Below are 20,450 nucleotides of genomic sequence, written 5' to 3'. Positions count from 1 at the left end.
TGTCTCTTTCTCCTGGCTCATCACTTTCCGTGTGCTTCTTCAAAGTTATGTTTTAATATCTTCTCTCACAAGGTTTTCATTTTGATAATTAGAAGAACGGTTATGCTGTGAGCTTAGGAGGGGATCTCATTTCAAGGAAGATGATGCATTAGATTGTTGTCTCATTGCTATAAAACCTGTCTTCACAACAGTAATCTTCAGTGACTCTTGGGACCTGTCTGGAATTGTAATAGCTTTTTGTGTTTGTCTCTATTGACCAATAAAATTGAATTCTCTTCTCCCTTAGAGTGTCTTTAAACTTTCAGGAATGTCATAGGGTCCCAGGTTTGTCAAGTATCTCTTATACAACAATACGTGTTGTCATTTATATGAATGCTTGGGCATTTTTTAAAATGCCATGTAGGAGTGGGGATTTTTCTACCCTTTTTTTTACCAAGAAGATAAAATTAAATTAATTTGGTTTCTCTATGTAGTTTTGGTTTCAAATAATTCTTTTGAGCTATGATGTTTCAGAGGTTACACTCACTGGCTAGCTTCCAGTGTTTATTTTTGATATGTTTAAATAATTTCCTCTTAATAACTTTGGATTACCCTAAATGACGTGTCTTGAATTATTTATTGATCTTCTTAATTTTTAGTTTGTATTTGGCACAGCACAGTGCCCCTGCTTTCCTCTTCTTTTAGTTGTGTATATATATTTCTAGTGTTGATGTTTTGGCCTTCTGCACACAGTAAGTGATGTCATTTTATACATGATAATCTAATCTCAGTGTCTCAATATAGAATAAAAAGTTCACCTCTTTCTGAATCAGAGTTGGCCTTAGATGTGGACACAGTAAGTAATTTCACAGTGTAATTCAGGAGTGCTTCGATAGCACAGAAGAGGAAGAGTTTTGAGGACACCGGGCATCTCTGAAAGTAAAAGAACACAAAAGAGATGAGAGTTTGTAAAGACTAACTTCTTAGGTTTCAGAATTTTTGCCAGCAGTATTATTTTACTTACTCATACAGAGGATTTTGACAATATTTCTGTTGCATTTTGACTTGAGATGTTAGCATTACTGTATTAGATCCACAATCCTTTCATCGTATAAACAAATTCCATTTATTATTGTTTTCTACAAAAACACAGTTAAAAATAGTAAAGTAAAAAATAGGAATACACAGCTTTTTCCATGTGGAAATTATTCCCTTATTAAATTATTTAAGTATATCTTCTTACTGAAGGATCTTGAAAAGAGATAATACAAAAAGTCTTTCCTTTTAGGAGGGACTCAAAATGTTAAATGAGAGCAATAATGGATGGCTTTAAGAAAGAAAACTACCATTTTGTGAGAGAAAATTCAGGTCCCCTCAGGATGGTGGCCATATATAAACTGAAATTAACATTTGTAGTTTTCTCAGTTTCTGACTTACAAGCCCTGGGTACTGAGGGCTTGAGAGGTGGGACTCAGAAAGTGTGGGTGACCTTGGGTGACAGTCTTGGGAAAGCACTAATTCTGAGAGAATGGAAGGTACCTTTCAGAGGCAGTGGGGTTCCTTGGAGGCTCAGTGATGAAGGGAAAGAAAGAAGCAGCTGAAGTTGAGTTCAAAGGAAATATGATAAATGAAAAAAAAAAGGACAAATTCTGTTCCCACCACCATCACGAAAGGTACCATTTATTAATGAAACCACACTCCAGTGTTGTCACAGAGGAGGGTACCCTTGAATTGAGAAACCTAATAAGCCAACTTCTCTCCTTTCTTCCCCCATCACAAGATAACTTGCTATTGCTGGTCCTGGAAAAAAATCTTCAACAGAAAAAGAAAGAAACATCTGTACAGAGTTACTGGGGGGCGGGGAGAGGGAATGAAAGGACAAATAAAAAGAAAGGAAAGAAAAGAAAACCCACAAAATAGGAAACGAGAAACTTGGCACTGGAACACAAATAACCTATATTAAACAAGCAGTTGCATTATGAAATGACACCATAAAGCAGACACTCCAATACTCACAGTCGAAATGGACAAACAGGAAGATGTATGAAACAGGAGCTGACTGAACTCTAGAAAGAAATTGATGAAAGAATACAAGAATCATTTCTGAAGTGAAAACTAAATTACAAGGTACCCAAGGAATGATAGATATTACCAGAAGTTCAGTAAAAGATATAAAGAATAGAAATGAAATAGAGTCAAGAAACTGAAACTGAAATGAGAGCTAAAAGGATCAGAGAGAAAGTGATGGAGAAAATCCAATCCAAGAACTTGAACCAGAAGAACAAATGAAAAATGAACAGAAACAATATTTCAAATTATGATGAAAAAACTTTTCAGAAATAAAAGGAGATCTGAATTTCCATACGGAAAGGACTCCTATGTGTCTGGGAGAATTGATCTAGAACAATTTAACTTTTAGCTGTGTCTTAGTATTAGTATTAGCTGTATCTTAGTATTAGGCCTTAAGTTAAAAGGAAAAAGAGACCACTTGAGTCTCCAAGCTAAAAAAATAATAAATAATTTAAAAATATAAAATAAAAATGAAAATAATAAAAATGGAAAGTTAGCTTGACATCACTCTTCTAGCAACATACAAAGCAAGAAAATGATAAACATTTTCAAGAAATTAAAAATGAGTAATAATTTTAATTTATTGTGAAACATTGAATATGTAAGAAGCTCCTAAGTCTGTATTGATACCCAAGATTACTTGTGAATTGTGCTTTGTGTAACTTTGAAAAAATGTCCAGCAGTTATAAAGAACATTTTCAAACCTATCTTTGGTTGATGCATGCTGAAGTGTTTAGATGTGAATTGTCATATCTGCAACCACAAAAAAAATTAAAGAAAATATAGAAACATGTTTGTAATGTTTCATAATAGTTACTTGGCATTTATAAAATGTCATTCAAATTGTTAGATTTCCCATTTTTTAAATCTTTTATATTGACTGAGAGATACTTTGTGGGTATAAAGCATTTCATCCTATACATGTTACTTTAGATTTTTGGAATAAACAACGAAGAGTGTCTTTTTCATATTTCTGTATACTTCTAGAATTACTTCAATGATTAATCTTTTTGTTTTTAGCAGATATTTATTGAAGCTGTTGGTGCCTTAATTGGAATCAAGGCACTGGCACCAAACGGTGCTGACTAGTCATTGTACTCTTCTCCGCCACAGACATACAGTAAAAAAGAAACAAACAATAGTTATTTATATGCTTGGTACAAATCCTTTTTCAGATATATGATTTGCAAAAATTTCCATTCTATGGGTTTTTTTTTACTTAATGTCTTTTGAAGCACAACGTGTCAAATTTTGATGATGCTCAATATATCTATTTTCCTTTTGTTTCTTGGTATGTGTTTTTTTTACCTAAAATTGTAGATAGACTTTTAAAATGTACAGTGTGAAATGTTTTAAAATAATATTTCCTTTTGTCAGTGAATGTTTTATTTAATTGTGGTAAAATATACTGTGTTAGTTTGTGAGGGCCCTTGTAACAAAGTACTACAGACTGGGCAGTTTAAACAACAGAAATTTATTTCCTCATATTTCTGGAGGCTAGAAGTCCAAGGTCAAGGTGTTGGCAGTATAGGTTTCTTCTGAGGCCTCTCTCCTTGATTTATAGATGGCCAGGTCCCCCAGGGTCTTCAGATGGCCTTTACCCTGCCTCTGTGGTCTAGTCTCTTCCTGTAAGGACACTGTCATACTGGATAGGGCCCAACCCTGATGACCTTGTTCTCACCTTAATTACCTCTTTAAAGACCCTTTCTTCAAATGTAGTCACATCGGAGGGGTTCAAGATTAGGGCTTCAAAGTACAAATTTGAGGAGGGCACATAACATATACATAACGAAATTTACCATTCTAACCACTTCTAGGTTTGCCGTTAAGTGGCGTATGCGCATTAACATTCTCCTGTAGCTGTCAGCACCATCCACCTCCAGAACTTCTTCCCCTTTCGGTGGTGAAACTGACCTTGGACAGTAACTGCCCACCCTCCCCTTCTTTGCCCCTGGCAGCCACCATTCTACTTACTGTTTCTATAAAACATTGTTTTGAGACAAATTTTTTTCATCATCAGTGAGACTCTTCAGAGTTTCCCAAATTAATTGTTTGCTAATTCTGTCAGGAACACACAGACTTTTACATAGCTAAGAGGCTCTTTAAGCTCTGAAATCATATGCGAAATTTTGTCATTTGTTTTTTTAAGTTTACTTTTTAATCACAATTTACATTCAGTATTATTCTGTGTTAGTGTCAGATGTACAGCAAAGTGGTTCTTGGGAGAGATTCCAGATTTTTCATTATTAGATTATTTAACTACAGCCCTAGAGACTTAGACCAGTCGTCTTTGATTGTTTTTCAAGATAATTCAAGGTTTCAATTTTTAAAATTTAATTTTTAAGTTGATATGTAATTTATAGAGAAAAAAGGTAAAAGGAACTTTAAATATGTGAGGTCTTATTGTTTCGAAATATGTTTATTTGCAATTTTGAAAAGGATCAATAATTTAAAAAATATCTTTTCTAATTCTTTTCATTTGAGGAGATTTTTATTACTATTCTACACTTTGCTATTTTATACTGTATTAGATATGTATTATGTCAACTGTGCATATTATTGTAAATATAGATATTAAAATATTTCCATATAAAATAACCTCTCATAGGGTTATTATCTTTATTTTTTTCATATTTTCATTCAGCAAACATTTATTGAATATTATGTGGTAAACATTGGATATACCACAAAGAAGAATAAGACATGGTTTTTGTCTTTAAGGAGATACAAAATGTACCTAGCTGGGTCTAAACAAATTATTATATTTGAAAGAAGGAATTGGTGTTTGGTCCGAACAGGCAACGGTGGAGAAGAGCAGAGTGGAGGAGCTGCCAGGCCGCTGGCGGGTGGCCGGCAGGACTGGGTACGGGTGGAACTGCGGGCTGGGGCAGGGAGGCACTGTGGCGATGGGGCTGGAGCATGGCTGGAGCACGGCTGTGAAGAGCTTTCCTCTGATCAAAAGCACACCCTGTCCACAGGGAGCTCTTAGACGTTTTTAAGCCTTAGAGTAAGAGGCAGGACCTGAGAATATTAGGTGATGTTAGCTAATTTTATTACTTAGTAATTAAGTGCAGTCTGAATGCACTTATATCATTTAAAAATTACCATTAGGTGGTTTTTCATAGGTTATTGATAAATACTGATTATTTCAAAAACAGCCGTATATATTTGGCATATTTAAATATTTGCTGTTTTTAGAAATAGTACTTACCTTCGCTTTGTGTTTTTTAATTTCTTTTCCAGGGATAAGGAGGACTGGGTGGATGAGGAACTAGTGGAGCCCCTGAGATATGCCGAGCAACTTCCTGTAGCCCAGATAATACACCAGGTTTGCTTCCAGTTTATTCTTTCTAAAGAAACACGATTTTTGATCTCTGCAAAGTAATTGCCTTTGTTCGGTTTCTCAGAATCGATGGCGATAGCTGAGAGGCCTTCCCGGCCGCCTGTCCCCGTTTAGACTCCACCTATTACAGTTGGGAGTCTCATTCAGAGCACAGTATTAAAAGGTTCCTTGCTGTGTAACAGAATTCTTATAGGAAATACAGGGCAAAATCAGAGTTATCTTTTGTGCATTGCTTAACAGTAAGACTAAATTTTAGAAAACTTTCATTTGAACCACTGTATATAGTAGTTGTTACTGACAAGGAAAAAGAAAAAGTATAATTTGGTGTAATTTTTTGGTGTAAATTACACCAAATTATATTTGTTGAAAACTATAATTTGGTGTAATTTTTATGACTAGGTAAAATGAGAAAACAGTATTTCCCTACTCTTCCACCCCACCCCATTATCAACTCTTGTGAAATGTAATTTTAAATGTCATGTGGGCAGTTTTTTCATTTCCAGTTATAGTGACTTTATCATCCCTTCTACATAACTGTAATCTTAGAAAAGGCAGTGTGGTATTTAATACAGAAGTATTAAAACTTCTATTTCGTACTGTGATTTTGACAGCATATAAAGTCTGCCCTGCTGGGCTAGAATCTGAGACTTTTAAATGGTCTGTTGACAAGAGTTATGGCCTTTAGACATATCAAAATTTTCAGAATCTATAGATTATAGGAAATATTAAAAGTCCTTGGAGATCAGAATTTCTCAGAATTTTAATGAATGTTGTTATTATGAGTCTTTCCATATATCTTTGTTAATCACAATAATTTTTATTTAGCTGAGATAGGTTGATTAGAAGATATGCCAGTTTGAACTTATTAAAAGAAACAGACTTGTACTTTAAAATGTTGCCTATATAGATCTTTTCATTGACATTAAAATTTAATATCAAAGTTCTATGAGATATTACAAATAGTAATCAGAAATGTGCCCCTTTGGGAAGCCTATCTGTGCTTGGTAATCAGGTCCTGTTTATATGTCAGGAATTCCCCAGTGTTGTCAGAGCCTAAGTGACCTAACAGCCTGCAAATGTCACATTTAAAATTCTGTCTTCATGCCTGACTCTCAGCATAAATGCATTAAACAGCAGAGCAGGAGCGAGTCAATATGTTCTTAACAGTAAGAGTGAGTTCAGAATAGGTAAATAGATGCTGCCCAGAAGAACAGCATCTGAAACAGGAAATAAGAATTAACCTTTACGATGACGACCAGATGACATGTCAGTCGCCTTCTTACAGCAGGAGTGAGTCAGTAAACTGTGCTTTACGTAACAGCTGCATTTTGCCGTTATGAACTCCGCGAATTCAAAGGTGAAAATATTTGACCTTGGTGAAAACTTTTATTATATTTTTGGTAGTATAAAAGCTGTTTTAATTTAAGCACTGAATTATGAACATTATAATTATAATTCTGTAGTACCTGAATTCATAAGATTTTGATTTTTAAGAAATTTGCAGGATAGGGATTCATTTTCTTTTATTTTTATTGAATAAAATTAATTCTGTTCTCAAGGGGTAATCAGGAAAGGTCATTGTTAAACCAGGTTCTTATCTGTTTCTCTTGTTACTTCCCTCTACTGACAGTACTGCAATTTTGGGACTGTTACCATGTCTGTCCAAGTAGTCTTTAAGAAACTTGAATTATGTTGCTAGAAATTCATTTATAGGTGGATTATTTGAAAGCAATTTTTCCCCCTAAACACGTGATAATTAGGGTTAGCCAATCCCACAAAAGCTTTTTAATTTTATTAAAAATATATATATCTTTATTGATTTCAGAGAGAGGAAGGGAGAGGGAGAGAGAGAGAAACATCAGTGATGAGAGAGTCATTGATGGGCTGCCTTCTGCACTCCCCCTACTGGGGATCGAGCCCACAACCCGGGCATGTGCCCTGACTGGGAGTCAAACCGAGATCTCCTGGATCCTAGGTTAATGCTCAACCATACCCGGCCAGGCTTTAATCTTTAATATATCTAAATTATAGTATTATAGTATATATATCTAAACTCCACCTGTAACTATTTTTATACTGTAAATAACTGTTTTTCCTCTAATCTTGACATATGCTTTATTTGTGCCTGTTTTGGAGCATGTGTCATTTCTATTTGAAATAATGTTATATATTCACGTCTTATATCTCCTATTTGATTGTCTTTCTAGACATTCTTGATTTCTTGATACTCCTTTCAGCATCTTGCCTTGTACTGTGTGTGCACATATCTGAATGAATTGATATGTATTTTTAATGGTACACTGAGAGTCAGGAGCACCTCTTTTCCCTACTACCCAGAAGTTAGAAGCCAGAAGCCAGGGCCTTTCTCTGGTAGCAGTTTAGAAGCTGCAGGAAAGGAGGAACAGGGACAGGGGCTGTAACAAGAGGAGCAACTTGAGTACTAGGAGAGGAATGGGTCTTAGTCAATTGAGTAATTAATATCTTGTGTGTGTTAGATTGCATTTTATTATCAGGAGTTAGACAAGATTCTTTGTATTGCTATTTTATACTGCCAAATTATTTACCATTTTTAGGGGTCCTAGCAAATGTTATTGTACATCTAGAAAACCCATGAGACTCAAGTTATAAACAATAGAATTAATAAAAGAATCTGGTGAGATAGCCAGATTTAAGATAAGTAAAAGTGATAGCTTCTCTATATTTGCAGTAAGCGCACAGAATGGAAATGGGAAACATTTTCTTACACAACAACCAAAAGAACTATAAAATACTTAGGGGTAAATTTGACAAGTAAACCACAGAACTTACATAATAATCATGGAAATATCCTATGTTTTATAAACAGAAAGATATACCAAATTATTTGATGGTGTAGGGAACCTAATATCATAAAAGTATAATTTTTTCTCAAATTGGCCATTTAATTAGAATGGAAGCAAGTGTTTTTGTTTGTTTGTTTGTTTTAATGTTAGTGAGAAAATGACCACATAGTTCACATGGAAGAACAAATATCCAATAATAGCCAAAGAAAGTGTATAAAAGAGAGATGTGCCTGTCCGACCAGATATCAGAACACAGACACTATAATGGAACACAGTAGGAAAGTGGATTTCAAGTATTCTTTATTATAATTCACAGTAAATACATTTTACATATATAGTGACCCTTGGTGTATGTGTATACTAAAAAATAGATTAAAAACTTAAAGTAAAATAAATAAATAAAAATGTAGAAGAAAAGTTAGGCAACTGAGTTTATAATCTGGAAGTGGGGAAGACCTTAGTGAACACAAAAGCCAAGAAAATAGGTTTAGCTCTATAAAAATGGAATATTTTATATGACATAAGATACAACAACATTAAAAGACTAATACTAGAATCAAAACAAAATGTTTACAAAGAAGACAACAGTAAATTGGTTACTATTTAAAATATATAGAGAACTCTTGGAAGTTAAAAGGCATACAAAACAACTTAGTAGGAAAAAATGAAAGAGATGAAAAGCAGTTCAGAGAAAACAAACTAAATGGCCGATGAATAAAGAAAAGAGCCTCAGTATCAGTAAGGAAGTGAATATTACAGATTCAGTGAAATTATTTTATGCCCATTGGTATGGCAAAAATTAAAATTACACTTTGTGAACAGTTTGGCAATTTCTCAAAAGGTTGAACATAAAGTTTCCACATGACCTAGTGATTCCAACTTAGGTATATAAAAACATGCATCCACACAAAAACCCGTACATGCACGATCATAGCAATATTATTCAATAGCAAATCGTTGGAAACAACCCAAATGTCATCAGCTGATGAACGGTAAAATAAAATATAGTATATCCATACAGTGGAATATTATTTGGTGATAAAAAGGAATGAAGTACTGATACCTGCTACAACATGTATGAACCTTGAAAACAGTTATATTAAATAAAAGAAGCCAGTCAAAAGACCACATATTGTATGGTTCCTGTTATATGAAATGTCCAAAATAGACAAAACTAGAGACACAAAAAGTAGATTAGTGGTTGCCTAGGACTTAGATGAATGGAGGAATGGAACTGACTTCTAAATGGATACAGGGTTTCTGTTTTTTGGAGTGATAGAAATGTTCTAAACCTAGATAATGTTGATCATTGCATAGCTCTGTGCAATATACTAAATATACTAAAACCATTGAGTTGTACACTTAAAGCGTAAATTTTATGATATATGAATTATATCTCAGTGAAGATATTTTTAAAGTTAAAAATCATCAATTTCTTGCAGAGATGCTAGGAACAGATAGACACTTGCATACCTGGTTGGTAGGTGTCTGATTTATTTTTACCTTCTTAGAAGCCATCTTGCAACATCTCTTCAATATTTAATATATGTATCCTTCAACTCAGTGGTTCCATTCATGAGTATCTAGCATACTCATGTATAAATAAAATAACTAATATATAAGAATCTTAGTACAATGATACTTATATCAGTATTACTTGTGGCCACAACAAATTGGAAACAATATGAATCCCTCTCAGCACAGTTGACATAGTGTGTCTGATTTTCAGAAGCCACAATTCAGTAGAGCAAATATGTCTTTCTTTATTTTCTTAATAGTTGGATTTATTTTTATATCAACCAACCTCATTCCCCTCCTCCTATTTTTGGCTAACTGTAGAACATTTAATTAAGTTACTCATACCCAGGATTTTCTCCCTCTTCCATTGCTTCTTGGGATCATAGAATTGCGGCTTAGGTAACGGGTAGGTAGGTGATGTGGCTTCATGGCACTGAGATACTCAAGGTGTGTCTCTACTTAGATCTACTGTTATACCGTGTGGTTTTGGATCAGCATCTATCTCTTCTGTAATCACGGAGATAACTGGTATGCAGAGCACCTCTGTTAATACTTAGCAGTTCATCTCTCCCCATGGCCGCACAGCGTGAGCGGCGTTAGAGGAAGAGAACAGAGTAGGGAATGGAAAAGACCAGCTCCTCGTTTGTTGTCATTCTCTCCTCTATTTTCTCCCTTTTCTGACTTTCTTACTTCTCTTTCTCGCCCCATTCCTCTGTATTTCCTTTTCTTTCATTTCTGTAAGCTAAAGTTATATGAATTCTTCCCAAATGTTGGTGAACTTTGTTAGTATGTTCATTGGAAAGTGAATTAAATGCAGCGTCCACTACATACTGGATAATTATGGTGATCACAGATTGTTGAATTTAGGGGTCTTTGACATGTTAAAAAGCAAAGAGAATTAAGCGATCTCTAGAGGTTACAGAGAACTTGACAAAGGTTACATAGGTTGACAAACCTATTTATGATACTCAGTTTCCTTCATAGGTAGTAAATTCAATGGTAGTATTTATTAAACATTTCTGAGTAGGTATGCAAATTGTAAGATTAATTATATTAACAATTTAGGCAATCTAGTAGTCCTACAATAAAATAAAGTATAAATCATGGGAAAGCGTAATATGCAATTACTGATGTAAGGGGAGTTACTACATATGAAAGTACAGTGAATCCTTTTAAAGATTTATGAAGTTTGTTAGGACATAGAATATTATAAAGAAATAGAAAAGTACATACAGAGAAAGTAGTTTGGTTAACCTAGTACGTTTATGTTAATTTCTCTTAAAGGTGATTATTTTTAAAAATTTTAATCTGTTTACTAGGAAGGCAGAGCTATCTTACTGAGACAGGTGTAGAGAGAAGTTGGAAATTTTTCCTTATAAGTGATTTTACATTTATGTTGCAGGTGTTAATTTTAAAATTAAACCACTTTTAAAAATAGCTTAAATTTAGGATTAATATTTGAAATATGTGAGTAAACTATGGCACTTTAATAGAAACTTGGTATTATTATTGTTTTATATAAAGAATTGGATGTGCATGGTTCTGATAATTTTGTTGAAGACTTAGATTAATTTCACTTTAACTTGTAAACATAAAAAGTTGATTAGCACCATGTAGGGTTTATTGAATTATGAAATAATGACAACTAGGGAATTAAGAGAAATTTGTATGTAGTTAGGAATATATATTAGTAGTCTCAAGTACAGATATTTCTTAAACTTCCTTTGAAGTAAAATATTTTAGAAATGTACTGCAAAAAGAAAAGGTCAGTAGTTAATAAATATGTATAATTTAGCAGTTATTAACATAACACTTTTTTTGGGTCTCATCTAGTTAGGCCTGTGTTTTATTTTTTTAAAATTTTGTGTCAAGAATAAAATTTAGTTAGCCCTGGCAGACATTAAAATATTTCGACCTGAACTCTTTAGATATACAAAGTGGCACTGATAAAAAAAATGTAGGTAGATCTTAAGTGCAGAGTGGATTTGAGCAGAATGGATAGAATAGATCACCGAGCTAGCCTAGAAACCCCGTATGTATGTGGATCATATCAATGATAAAAGTCACATCACAGTCAGTGAGAAATTAAGGGATTATTCAATAAGTGATGTTGGAAGTATTTGGGGGCAAAAGATTAGACTCTTGCTTTATAACACATAGAAAATATAAATTCTAAAAGGATTATAGAGCGATGGAAAATACCAAAACAAATAAGTAAATTGGTAAACATTTGTGTGTAAGGACTTTCTAAGCATGAAAATAATAGCAGAAATGAAAAAGGAAAATTGATATATTTGACTTTGTAAAAAATGTAAAACTTCTGTGCATCAAAATGAAAAGGCAAATATAAAGTGGAATAATGTTTTTCTCACAGAATTAACATCTTTATATACAAAGAGGTTTCACAGAATGATCAGGAGAAAACCTAACACTCCAGTAGAAAGGAGCAAAGAACTTACACAGACATGCCTTAAAATTTAAAACAAATATGGCTCATAAGCTAATGAAAACATGTTAACTGTTTATTAACAATCTAAGAATTGTTCATTTTGACCATAAAGTACCATTTGAAAAAATCTGTTAGATTAGCAAAGGTATGAAAAGTAATAATAATACTTAGTAATGAGAAAGCACACCCACTACTAGAAAGGCGTGTAATTGTACAAATTGAGGACAGACAATATGGTAATTTGTACCAAAATATGAAAATATGTTAATGATCTATTTAACATAGCTGACCAAACACACATGTTCTCCTTCCTGAAGAACCCCGCTAAAATGAGCATGAAGACATAAAAATACATAAACCCCAAAAGAGAAAATGGAAGAGGAGACAATAGCAGATGAGAGGCAACAAAAATTAGAAGAAAAGCAGTTGAACAAATGGTAACCAACTTAGCAGAGTGGAAGAGCTGAACCCTAACTTCCATCATGGGGGAGACCTGTAAGAACACGCCAGTTTTTACTGCGCAATCCTGGAAGAGCAGGCACCAGGCATCTCAAAGGTTGTGTGCAACGAGGTACTCCCAGTGTTGTCCTCCTGTTTCGCTCTTAGAACATTGGCATCCAGGCTGACAGACTATCAAGCAGACAATTGGAGAATCCTCCCTGAAAATACTAGCCTAATAGAAAAATAGTGCACATTTTGACATTTGCAAGGCCCTAGTTTAATTGCCAAGTCTCAGTCTACTAGGAAGCCCAGTAGTTGATAAGTGCTGCTAATAATGCATAAAAATCTTCTGATTAGTGTTTTTCCCCCTCTTAATTATGAAGATACAACCAAGGGTCAGACTTTTAGGGAATGTCTTCATTGTGAAAAATAAAGATCAAAATAAATAAATGGAAAAATTCAAATTAACAAATACAGATAATGCCAGGAACAGAAGAAAACATCATCATCATCACCACCACCACCACCACCTCAGAAAGAAGTGAGGAAACATTTTATTTATGAAACAGGATACTATACAAAAAAAAGGAATATTGAGAAAACAAGGAAGACCTCTTAGAAATTAAAGCTATGAAAGTAGAAATAAAAATTTCAGTAGAAAGTTTTGAAGGCAAAATTGAGGAAATCTCTCAAAAGGTGGGACAAAAAGACAAAGACAAGGAAAGTTTATTGCAGAGAAGTACTGGCGAGCTTCCCATCAGGCTCTGGTTTAAATATAGAAGGTTATCTTGCAAAATGTAGTTTCATCTATGCATTGCTATACCTTTTTAATCCTAGAGAATTTTTTTTTTTTAGTATGACTATTCCATATTGTTTCCTGGTATGTACATTGTTTCTCTTTGGGGGTACTTTTGGCATTTGAGTGGGGCAGTTCTTTTATTGTGCAGGACTGGTCAGTGTATTTCAGGATGTTTAGTGTCCCTGGTCCTTTCATACACTGGTTGCCATTGGCAGTCCTCAGTCATTGTGATACCACACAATTCCCTCACCTTTTCTGAACTCCTCCCTCCCCTGGAGGCAGTACTACCTCACGCCGAGGACCACTGCTGGTAACTGTTTGCAGTGTGTGCCCACAGAACCTTTATTTGAGTAGTCCAGTCTCTTAATATTATAATTGTGACATTTAAAAATAAGTATGCAGATGTTCCTTGACTTACGGTGGTGTTATGTCCCCATCAACCCATCCTAAGTTGAAAATATCATTAAATCAAAAATTCATTTAATACACCTAACCTACCAAACCTAGTTTAGCCTCACCTACCATAAACATGCTAAGAACACTTAACATTAGTCTATGTTTGGACAAAATCATCTCACTACTGCTGCCCAGCAGCATGAGAGAGTATTGTACCACATATGGGTAGCCTGGGAAAAGATCAAAATTCAAAATTTGAAGTATGGTTTCTACTGAATGCTAACTATCGCTTTCATCCCATTGTAAAGTCAAAAAATTGTAAGTTAAGTCGGGACCCTTTGTAATTGAGACTGTCTTCTCACTTTTCTACATTCTGAATTGTTGTTTGGGACACTGCAATTTTAGCTGTGCACATGGATTGGGATAATTTTTCAGTTCTGTCCTTGTTTATAGTAACTCTTTGCATTGTTTTACTGTAGCTATTTTGGCATTTTAATGTTTTTCTATTCCAGTAAGGCCTATTACAGCTAAAGGTTGACTGAAATGTCTATCAAGTAGAAAATATCTGACACCTTTTTAAAATGTTCCTATTGAATAATCGATATCTGGAAACTCATCAAAAGGTTGCTGAATCCTTTTGATGGGTTTCCAGATATTGATAATATCACTCCCCTGCCTAGGGACTACGATTGCTTTAAAACGTTATAAAGCTTTCCCTAATTATAGCATCTTTAAAACTGAAGTCTAGTGAAAAATAGTATTACTGTTCATTTATTTTCATTCAAATTATAAGGCAAGTAATTAAAATTAAACTACTTAAAGGCCATATACTATTCTTTTACTATCAACTGGGATATGGTTTTAAATTCATATAAATTAATCTCAGCTATCATACTATACCTTCTGACAGTCACTTTAAAAAATGTCACTTTTTAAGGAATAAATGAAACTGTGAAGCTGTTTGAAAATAGTGATCAATATTTCAATACTATTTAATCAGCTTTTTGTAAGTTTGAAAAATCTTGTCCATCTATAAATTTGTTATCATAGTTTCTGATATATTAAATTTCTCTAGTAGAAATGAAAGGTGCGAGTGAGCCTTACTAGTCATTAAGTATTCTAAAATAAAAACAGATACTAGTTTTCACCAAATTTTAAAGATTTAAAAGGTGAAAATAGCTGATGTTTGTGAAGAGACAGTGAGATGCTCATAAATTGCTGATGGGAATGTAAGTCAGTTCAGCCTTTCCTAACAGTAGTTTGTTAGTGTGTGTGTTTATAAATAATGATAGTAATTCTACCTCTAGGATTTTATTCAGAAGAAGGGATTAGATTAGGACAGAAAGGTTTATGTTTAAAACTGTTATGTTCATTACAGCATTTCTTAGGAAATAGCATAATGTAATACAGTGTACTGGAACTGAATCCAAACTTCACCATTTAATGACGGATTTGGGGCAAATCTTAGTCTTTCTTTTGCAAGTCATACATTGGAAATACAATGATGACAGTGGTAACAGTAACAGCAGTGAAGACAGTGACAGCTTCATCTGGGTCCAGTGCTGCTGGATATATCTAGTTAGGGTCTCCAGTTTTCCATAGCAGCTGTGCCACATATTTGCTACAGTTTTTATGCCTCCACTTCTATCCCCTTTAATGCTCAGCTTATGACTTAGCCTCCTAAGTCTGGAGAAAATTGAGGTGATTAGACAAAAACACCTTTAATATACTTTTGATGTACCTTCAGACTTACTTGTATATTTACGAGGCTTTATATTTTCTGTCCATCTCAAAGGGAGAAGCGTGTGAGTTGTATCAGAGATAACCTTGCTTTTACAGCCGGGAACCTTGCTCCATCAGTTACGCTTTTCCTCTTGTCTTTGCACTCTCTACCACTGACTTAGGTGTCTTTAGAGCTTAAAAAAGTCTTCCTCAATCCTGCTTTCTCTTCCAGCTTCACTCTTTCTCCTTTCTCTTGTTGATATTTTAAAAATAAACTAGCTTAGCACCAGAAAAGCAGCCCAGTTATTTGAGCAAAGGACTCAGTAGACATTTCTCCAAAGAAGCTATACAGATGGCCAGTACGCCCATGAAAAGATACTCAGCTTTACATATCAGTAGGGAAATGCAAATCAGAATCACAGTGAGACACCCTTTCACATTCATTAGGATGGCTGTTACCAAAACAACAACAACAAAAACAGAAAATGAGTGTTGCTGAGGATGTGGCGAAATTGGAACCCTGTGCACTGCTAGTGGAAGTGTGGAATGGTATAGCCACTATGGAGGACTGTATGGCGATTCCTCGAAAAATTAAAACAGTTAATATATGATCCAGCAATTCCATTTCTGAGTACATACTCAAAGGAATTATAAGCAGGGATTCAAACAGGTATTTGTCTCCCAGTGCTTGCAGCAGAGCAAGTCACAATACCCAAAAGGTAGAAATGACCCAGACGCCCATCAGTGAATAAGTGGATAAGCAGAATGTGGCACGAACATTGAGTATATTACTCAGCCTTAAAAGGGAGGAAATGCTGACATGGGCATGAACTTTAAAGGTGTTAAGCTAAGTGAAGTTAGCCAAACACAAAAGTGTAAATATGATATGATTCCACCAAGAATAGTCAAATTCATAGACACAGCACATAGGGTAGTGAGTGTCGGGCGCTGAGGGAGGAGGGACTGGGAGTTGTTTCATGGGTGCGGTCTCAGTTTGGGATGAGACCACGTTCTGCAGGTGGATGGTGGTGATGGTTGCACACTAGTGTGAATGTAGACACCAAACTGTACACTTAAACATGATTAATATGGTAAAACTTATGTTATATATATTTTACCACAATAAAAAAAAGTAAACTAGCTTTCTTCGTTCCCTCACTCTTTTCTCAGTGTACTTTAGCATAGTCTGTATCCCAGCCACCACTCTAACTGTTCTTTCCAAGTCTATGGAATTTCCCGACTTTCATATCATCCCAGTCTTTGGCTTCTTTGTGGTTTTGAACTCTGCTAATTGATCGCTCTGAAAACTCTTTTCTTCTTGGACCATCACTGTGTACTGGTTTTACTCCTGTCTCTCCGATTTCTTCCCTTGACAAGCTTGCTGGTCTTCTCCTAGGCCTGTTCTTCGGATTCTGTCTCTTGCAGACTGCTGCTGAGCGTGCACTCCCTGGCGCTGAATCTACCATAATGGTTTTCAGTGGTCGCTTACACTCCAGTGACCCCCAGATATTCTCCTCTCCCTCCTGGGTTGCAGAACAATATTTAATTGCCTGCAAGGCAGCTCCACTTGGACCTTACCACATTGTCTAAAGCAGAATTTAACCCTTTCCTGAGTGAATCTTCTATTATTATGTTTTACATCTTAATGCCACTTTATGCTTAATAATACTGGTTCAGATTCTTGGACTTTTTTTTCTTTCCCTGTCTCTCCTCCCTTCTTCACCTTTCTCCTTCCCTCCCTTCTTTTCTCCTTTGTTCTTTTCATCCCTTCCTCTCCCTCTCACAATATTCATATATAATTGGTTTTCAGTTCCTTTATATTCTGTTTCTTAAATGTTTCTGAAATTCATCTACATTTTTTTGTATTGGTTTCGTACCTGTAAACAGGTACAAAAGATCATACTTCACAGTTAATCATAATCATCATCAGAAATAATTAGTACCATTGAAAAAGTTGTCACTCATTTTATGCATGGATAAGTTGAGGTTCAGAGGGGTTAAGTAACTTGCCTCAGATCTTCCATCTTGTAAGTGGCAAAGCCAGAATTTGGATGTAGGTCTGAGTTCAGAGCCCCTCCTCTTAACTGCTATGCTATAGTTCCTCCTATAACATTGTACAGTTTTTATGAAGGAACTGGTCCCCAGGGAGTTTGATGAATGAGGTGTCAGCAGATGTTATGTTTAATGCATGTTATGTTTAATTGAAACCGTATTTTGGTTCAATATTCAGCACATGAGTGTCCATTTATTTAGAATCTGTCCTAAGGACAGGTTGGTAAACCAACCTCTTTACAATTGTATTCTTGCTTTTCTTCTCCACTCCACTGTCCTTGGCTCTCCCACGAGGGCTTGAGACATGGTAGAGATCTGAAGGGATATGAGCACAAAAAGGGACAGAGGTGGGTGCTAAGGGTTAGCTTTGGTTATTTAAAATTTTACCAGTAGTTGACTCATTTGAATCAAGAGAAAGTTTCTTCTATGTGGTCACCTAATCTGAGGATCCATATTTAGTTCAGATAGTTCAGCAACAGTAAGGATTTATAGGTTTTTATGAACTATTCTGATAATCTACTAATATAACATGATTCAGAATTATATTTTCTGATTTCCATAAAATTGGTGATAAATAGCACATTTGGAACATAACTCATTCACCGTTTGCCTATAACTAATTCTTTGTCTCCTCTCCACCACTGGGGGCAGATTGTGATTTGTACAAAGTTGTAAGAAAAATAAGTGTCAGAGAGCCCTGATGATCTCTAATTTATATGAGTGGACCTTGAATACTTGAGGATTAGCTACACACGACTAAAGTAAATAATCAGTAATTAAAAACAACTAGACAAATACACATTTCTTTCACAAGTCAGAGTAATTTAGAGTTCATTACATTTAGAAAGAAAACATCCCTAAGGAATATTAGACATTTGACCCATTGTCTTGGTTTGAATATTAAAATCTTGGTAGTAATTAACTTTACTCCCTTTGTATTACAGCTTTATCATCTTAGTTACTAAGACAAAAGAGCTCAGAAAAGTTTTTGGTACAGCTTTGAAAATACATTATAAAATTTTTCTTTTTAAAAACATATTTTGTATAAATAATAAAGACTTGTTAATTTAATTTATAATGAATTTTATGTTATTAACATATACCATGATATAATCATGATGACAGTTCTAAATTGAGTCTTTGGTCTTTTAAAATTCATTGTAATTTTGTAAATGTGCCCAGTATAAAGGATGTTTTCATTTTCTATATTCCATTATATCGAAGCATATCACATAGTTTCTGATGTATTCTTAGATTTTCTAACTATATTTGTCTTAAGGGTTAAGTGTAGACCATAATATTAGGGACAGAAGTATGCTTTGGTAGAAGATTGCTGTGTTTGAAGAAATGCTGAGTTTCTGGGGATTGAGACAAACAGTACTGGAAGTGAAGAGATAGTCCTTTCTCCAGGTCCTGGAAAGGAAAAGTGATGTGTCCCTTGGCTAATTTCCTAGCTATATACTTATGCCTATTTTTAAGATAGAGAATCTGTAAAAGGAAGAAAAAGTTCATTATACAGTGAAGAAAATAGAACCAGATCACTCGTTCCCAATGCATCCTGTGCTTGTCGCAGGAAGGTTTTAACTTATAGTGCAGTAAAGTAAGTTACCATTTTAGTTAAAGAAAAAAAGTGAGGGAAATGCACAGTTGCTTTTATCAATTGGCTGTCTTTATTCTATGCCTACTGTGATAAACTTGACAGCAGTTAAACCCAGGGATCCACCAAAGCAGTTTTAGAAGTACCATGGGGAAAAATAGAAAATGAAGCCCAAGCAGATCCCTTTTCAAATGGAGCCAGAAACTGGCTGTTTAGATATAGACATATTAAAGTAGTACCCTTCAGCTTCATGCTTTATACTTGGCAGTAGTTACATACTGACTAACAACAGATTGAAATAGTGTAACTAGGAGTTATTTAATCTGTCATCTAAACTGACCTGAAATTACCTTAATGTGCTTCCCGGTAAGAGCTGAGATTTCATCATTCACTTTAAAACTGATGCATTTCAAAAAAGCCATATTTTATAATAAAGGAATCTAGACCTTTAGTAACAGATTTTTAACATTCAGAATTAACTTTTATTGTGCAAATCATGTTTGGTGGGCAATTAGTGCAGTATATTTCAATTGTAATTTCTAATAACTTCTAGATAAGCACAGATTTCTTTCACAGATTATTCTTACTTGGATCTACATTCAGATATATTTAGCAGTTTCTGATCAAAGTATTTTATTGTTTGATTTTGTTTCTGTATCTTTTTTATTAACCTGTTCCATCTCCAAGGTTAATACCTTGTGAAAACAGAATAATATTCATGCTACCTAATTTTGATTGAGAGACTTCTAGTTTAAAATGTGCCAATAGACATTTTAATCTTGTGGAATAAACATATTTACTTTTAGGCAGTGTTATTAAATGTATAACATTGCTAGAGAGAAATGAAATAATTATGAATAGGAATGTTAGCACTAATTAAATTTTTTCTTCCCTACTAAATAGCTCTACTATTCCTAAAGCTGTTAAAGTTTATAATAGAGTAGATTTAACTGACATTTTAACAGTTGATTTTTAAATGTTTTCAGAATTCTTATTTTACTTCTTTCTTAGCACAACTTATTTGGCTGTTTCTGCCAAAAATAAAATAAAATATTAACTGTAATAGACTATGCACCTTACCTTGCTGTCTTCAACTACAGAAGACAGTGTAGAAGTAGAAGAGGGCTGATTCAGAGTGCTGTCACTGATTAAACCATATTTTGGTTCTTGACAAATATTGACTCCCTCTCTTCTTCTTTCTGTGCTCCTCTTCTCACACCCCCCACCTCCATATTTAGGGGAATGTATTTAAGGGCACAGTT

At 34.5% G+C, this 20,450-nt stretch overlaps 1 protein-coding gene across 1 annotated transcript in view; it reads left to right on the top strand.

Moving 5' to 3' along the window:
- The window catches only part of PIGK (phosphatidylinositol glycan anchor biosynthesis class K), a 73,468-nt gene that overhangs the window by 40,270 nt on the left and 12,748 nt on the right, over window positions 1–20,450 (top strand). The window contains exon 10 of the mRNA XM_081143603.1: window positions 5,293–5,377. Within this exon, the coding sequence (XP_080999729.1) occupies window positions 5,293–5,377 (85 nt within the window). The remainder of the gene's footprint in view (window positions 1–5,292; window positions 5,378–20,450) is intronic.

Source organism: Miniopterus schreibersii (genome assembly GCF_964146895.1).
Source record: "Miniopterus schreibersii genome assembly, chromosome: 8".
In the NCBI taxonomy this organism is placed as follows: domain Eukaryota; kingdom Metazoa; phylum Chordata; class Mammalia; order Chiroptera; family Miniopteridae; genus Miniopterus; species Miniopterus schreibersii.
Note: the sequence above shows the minus strand (reverse complement) of the source record. Positions and strands in the feature narration are given on the sequence as shown.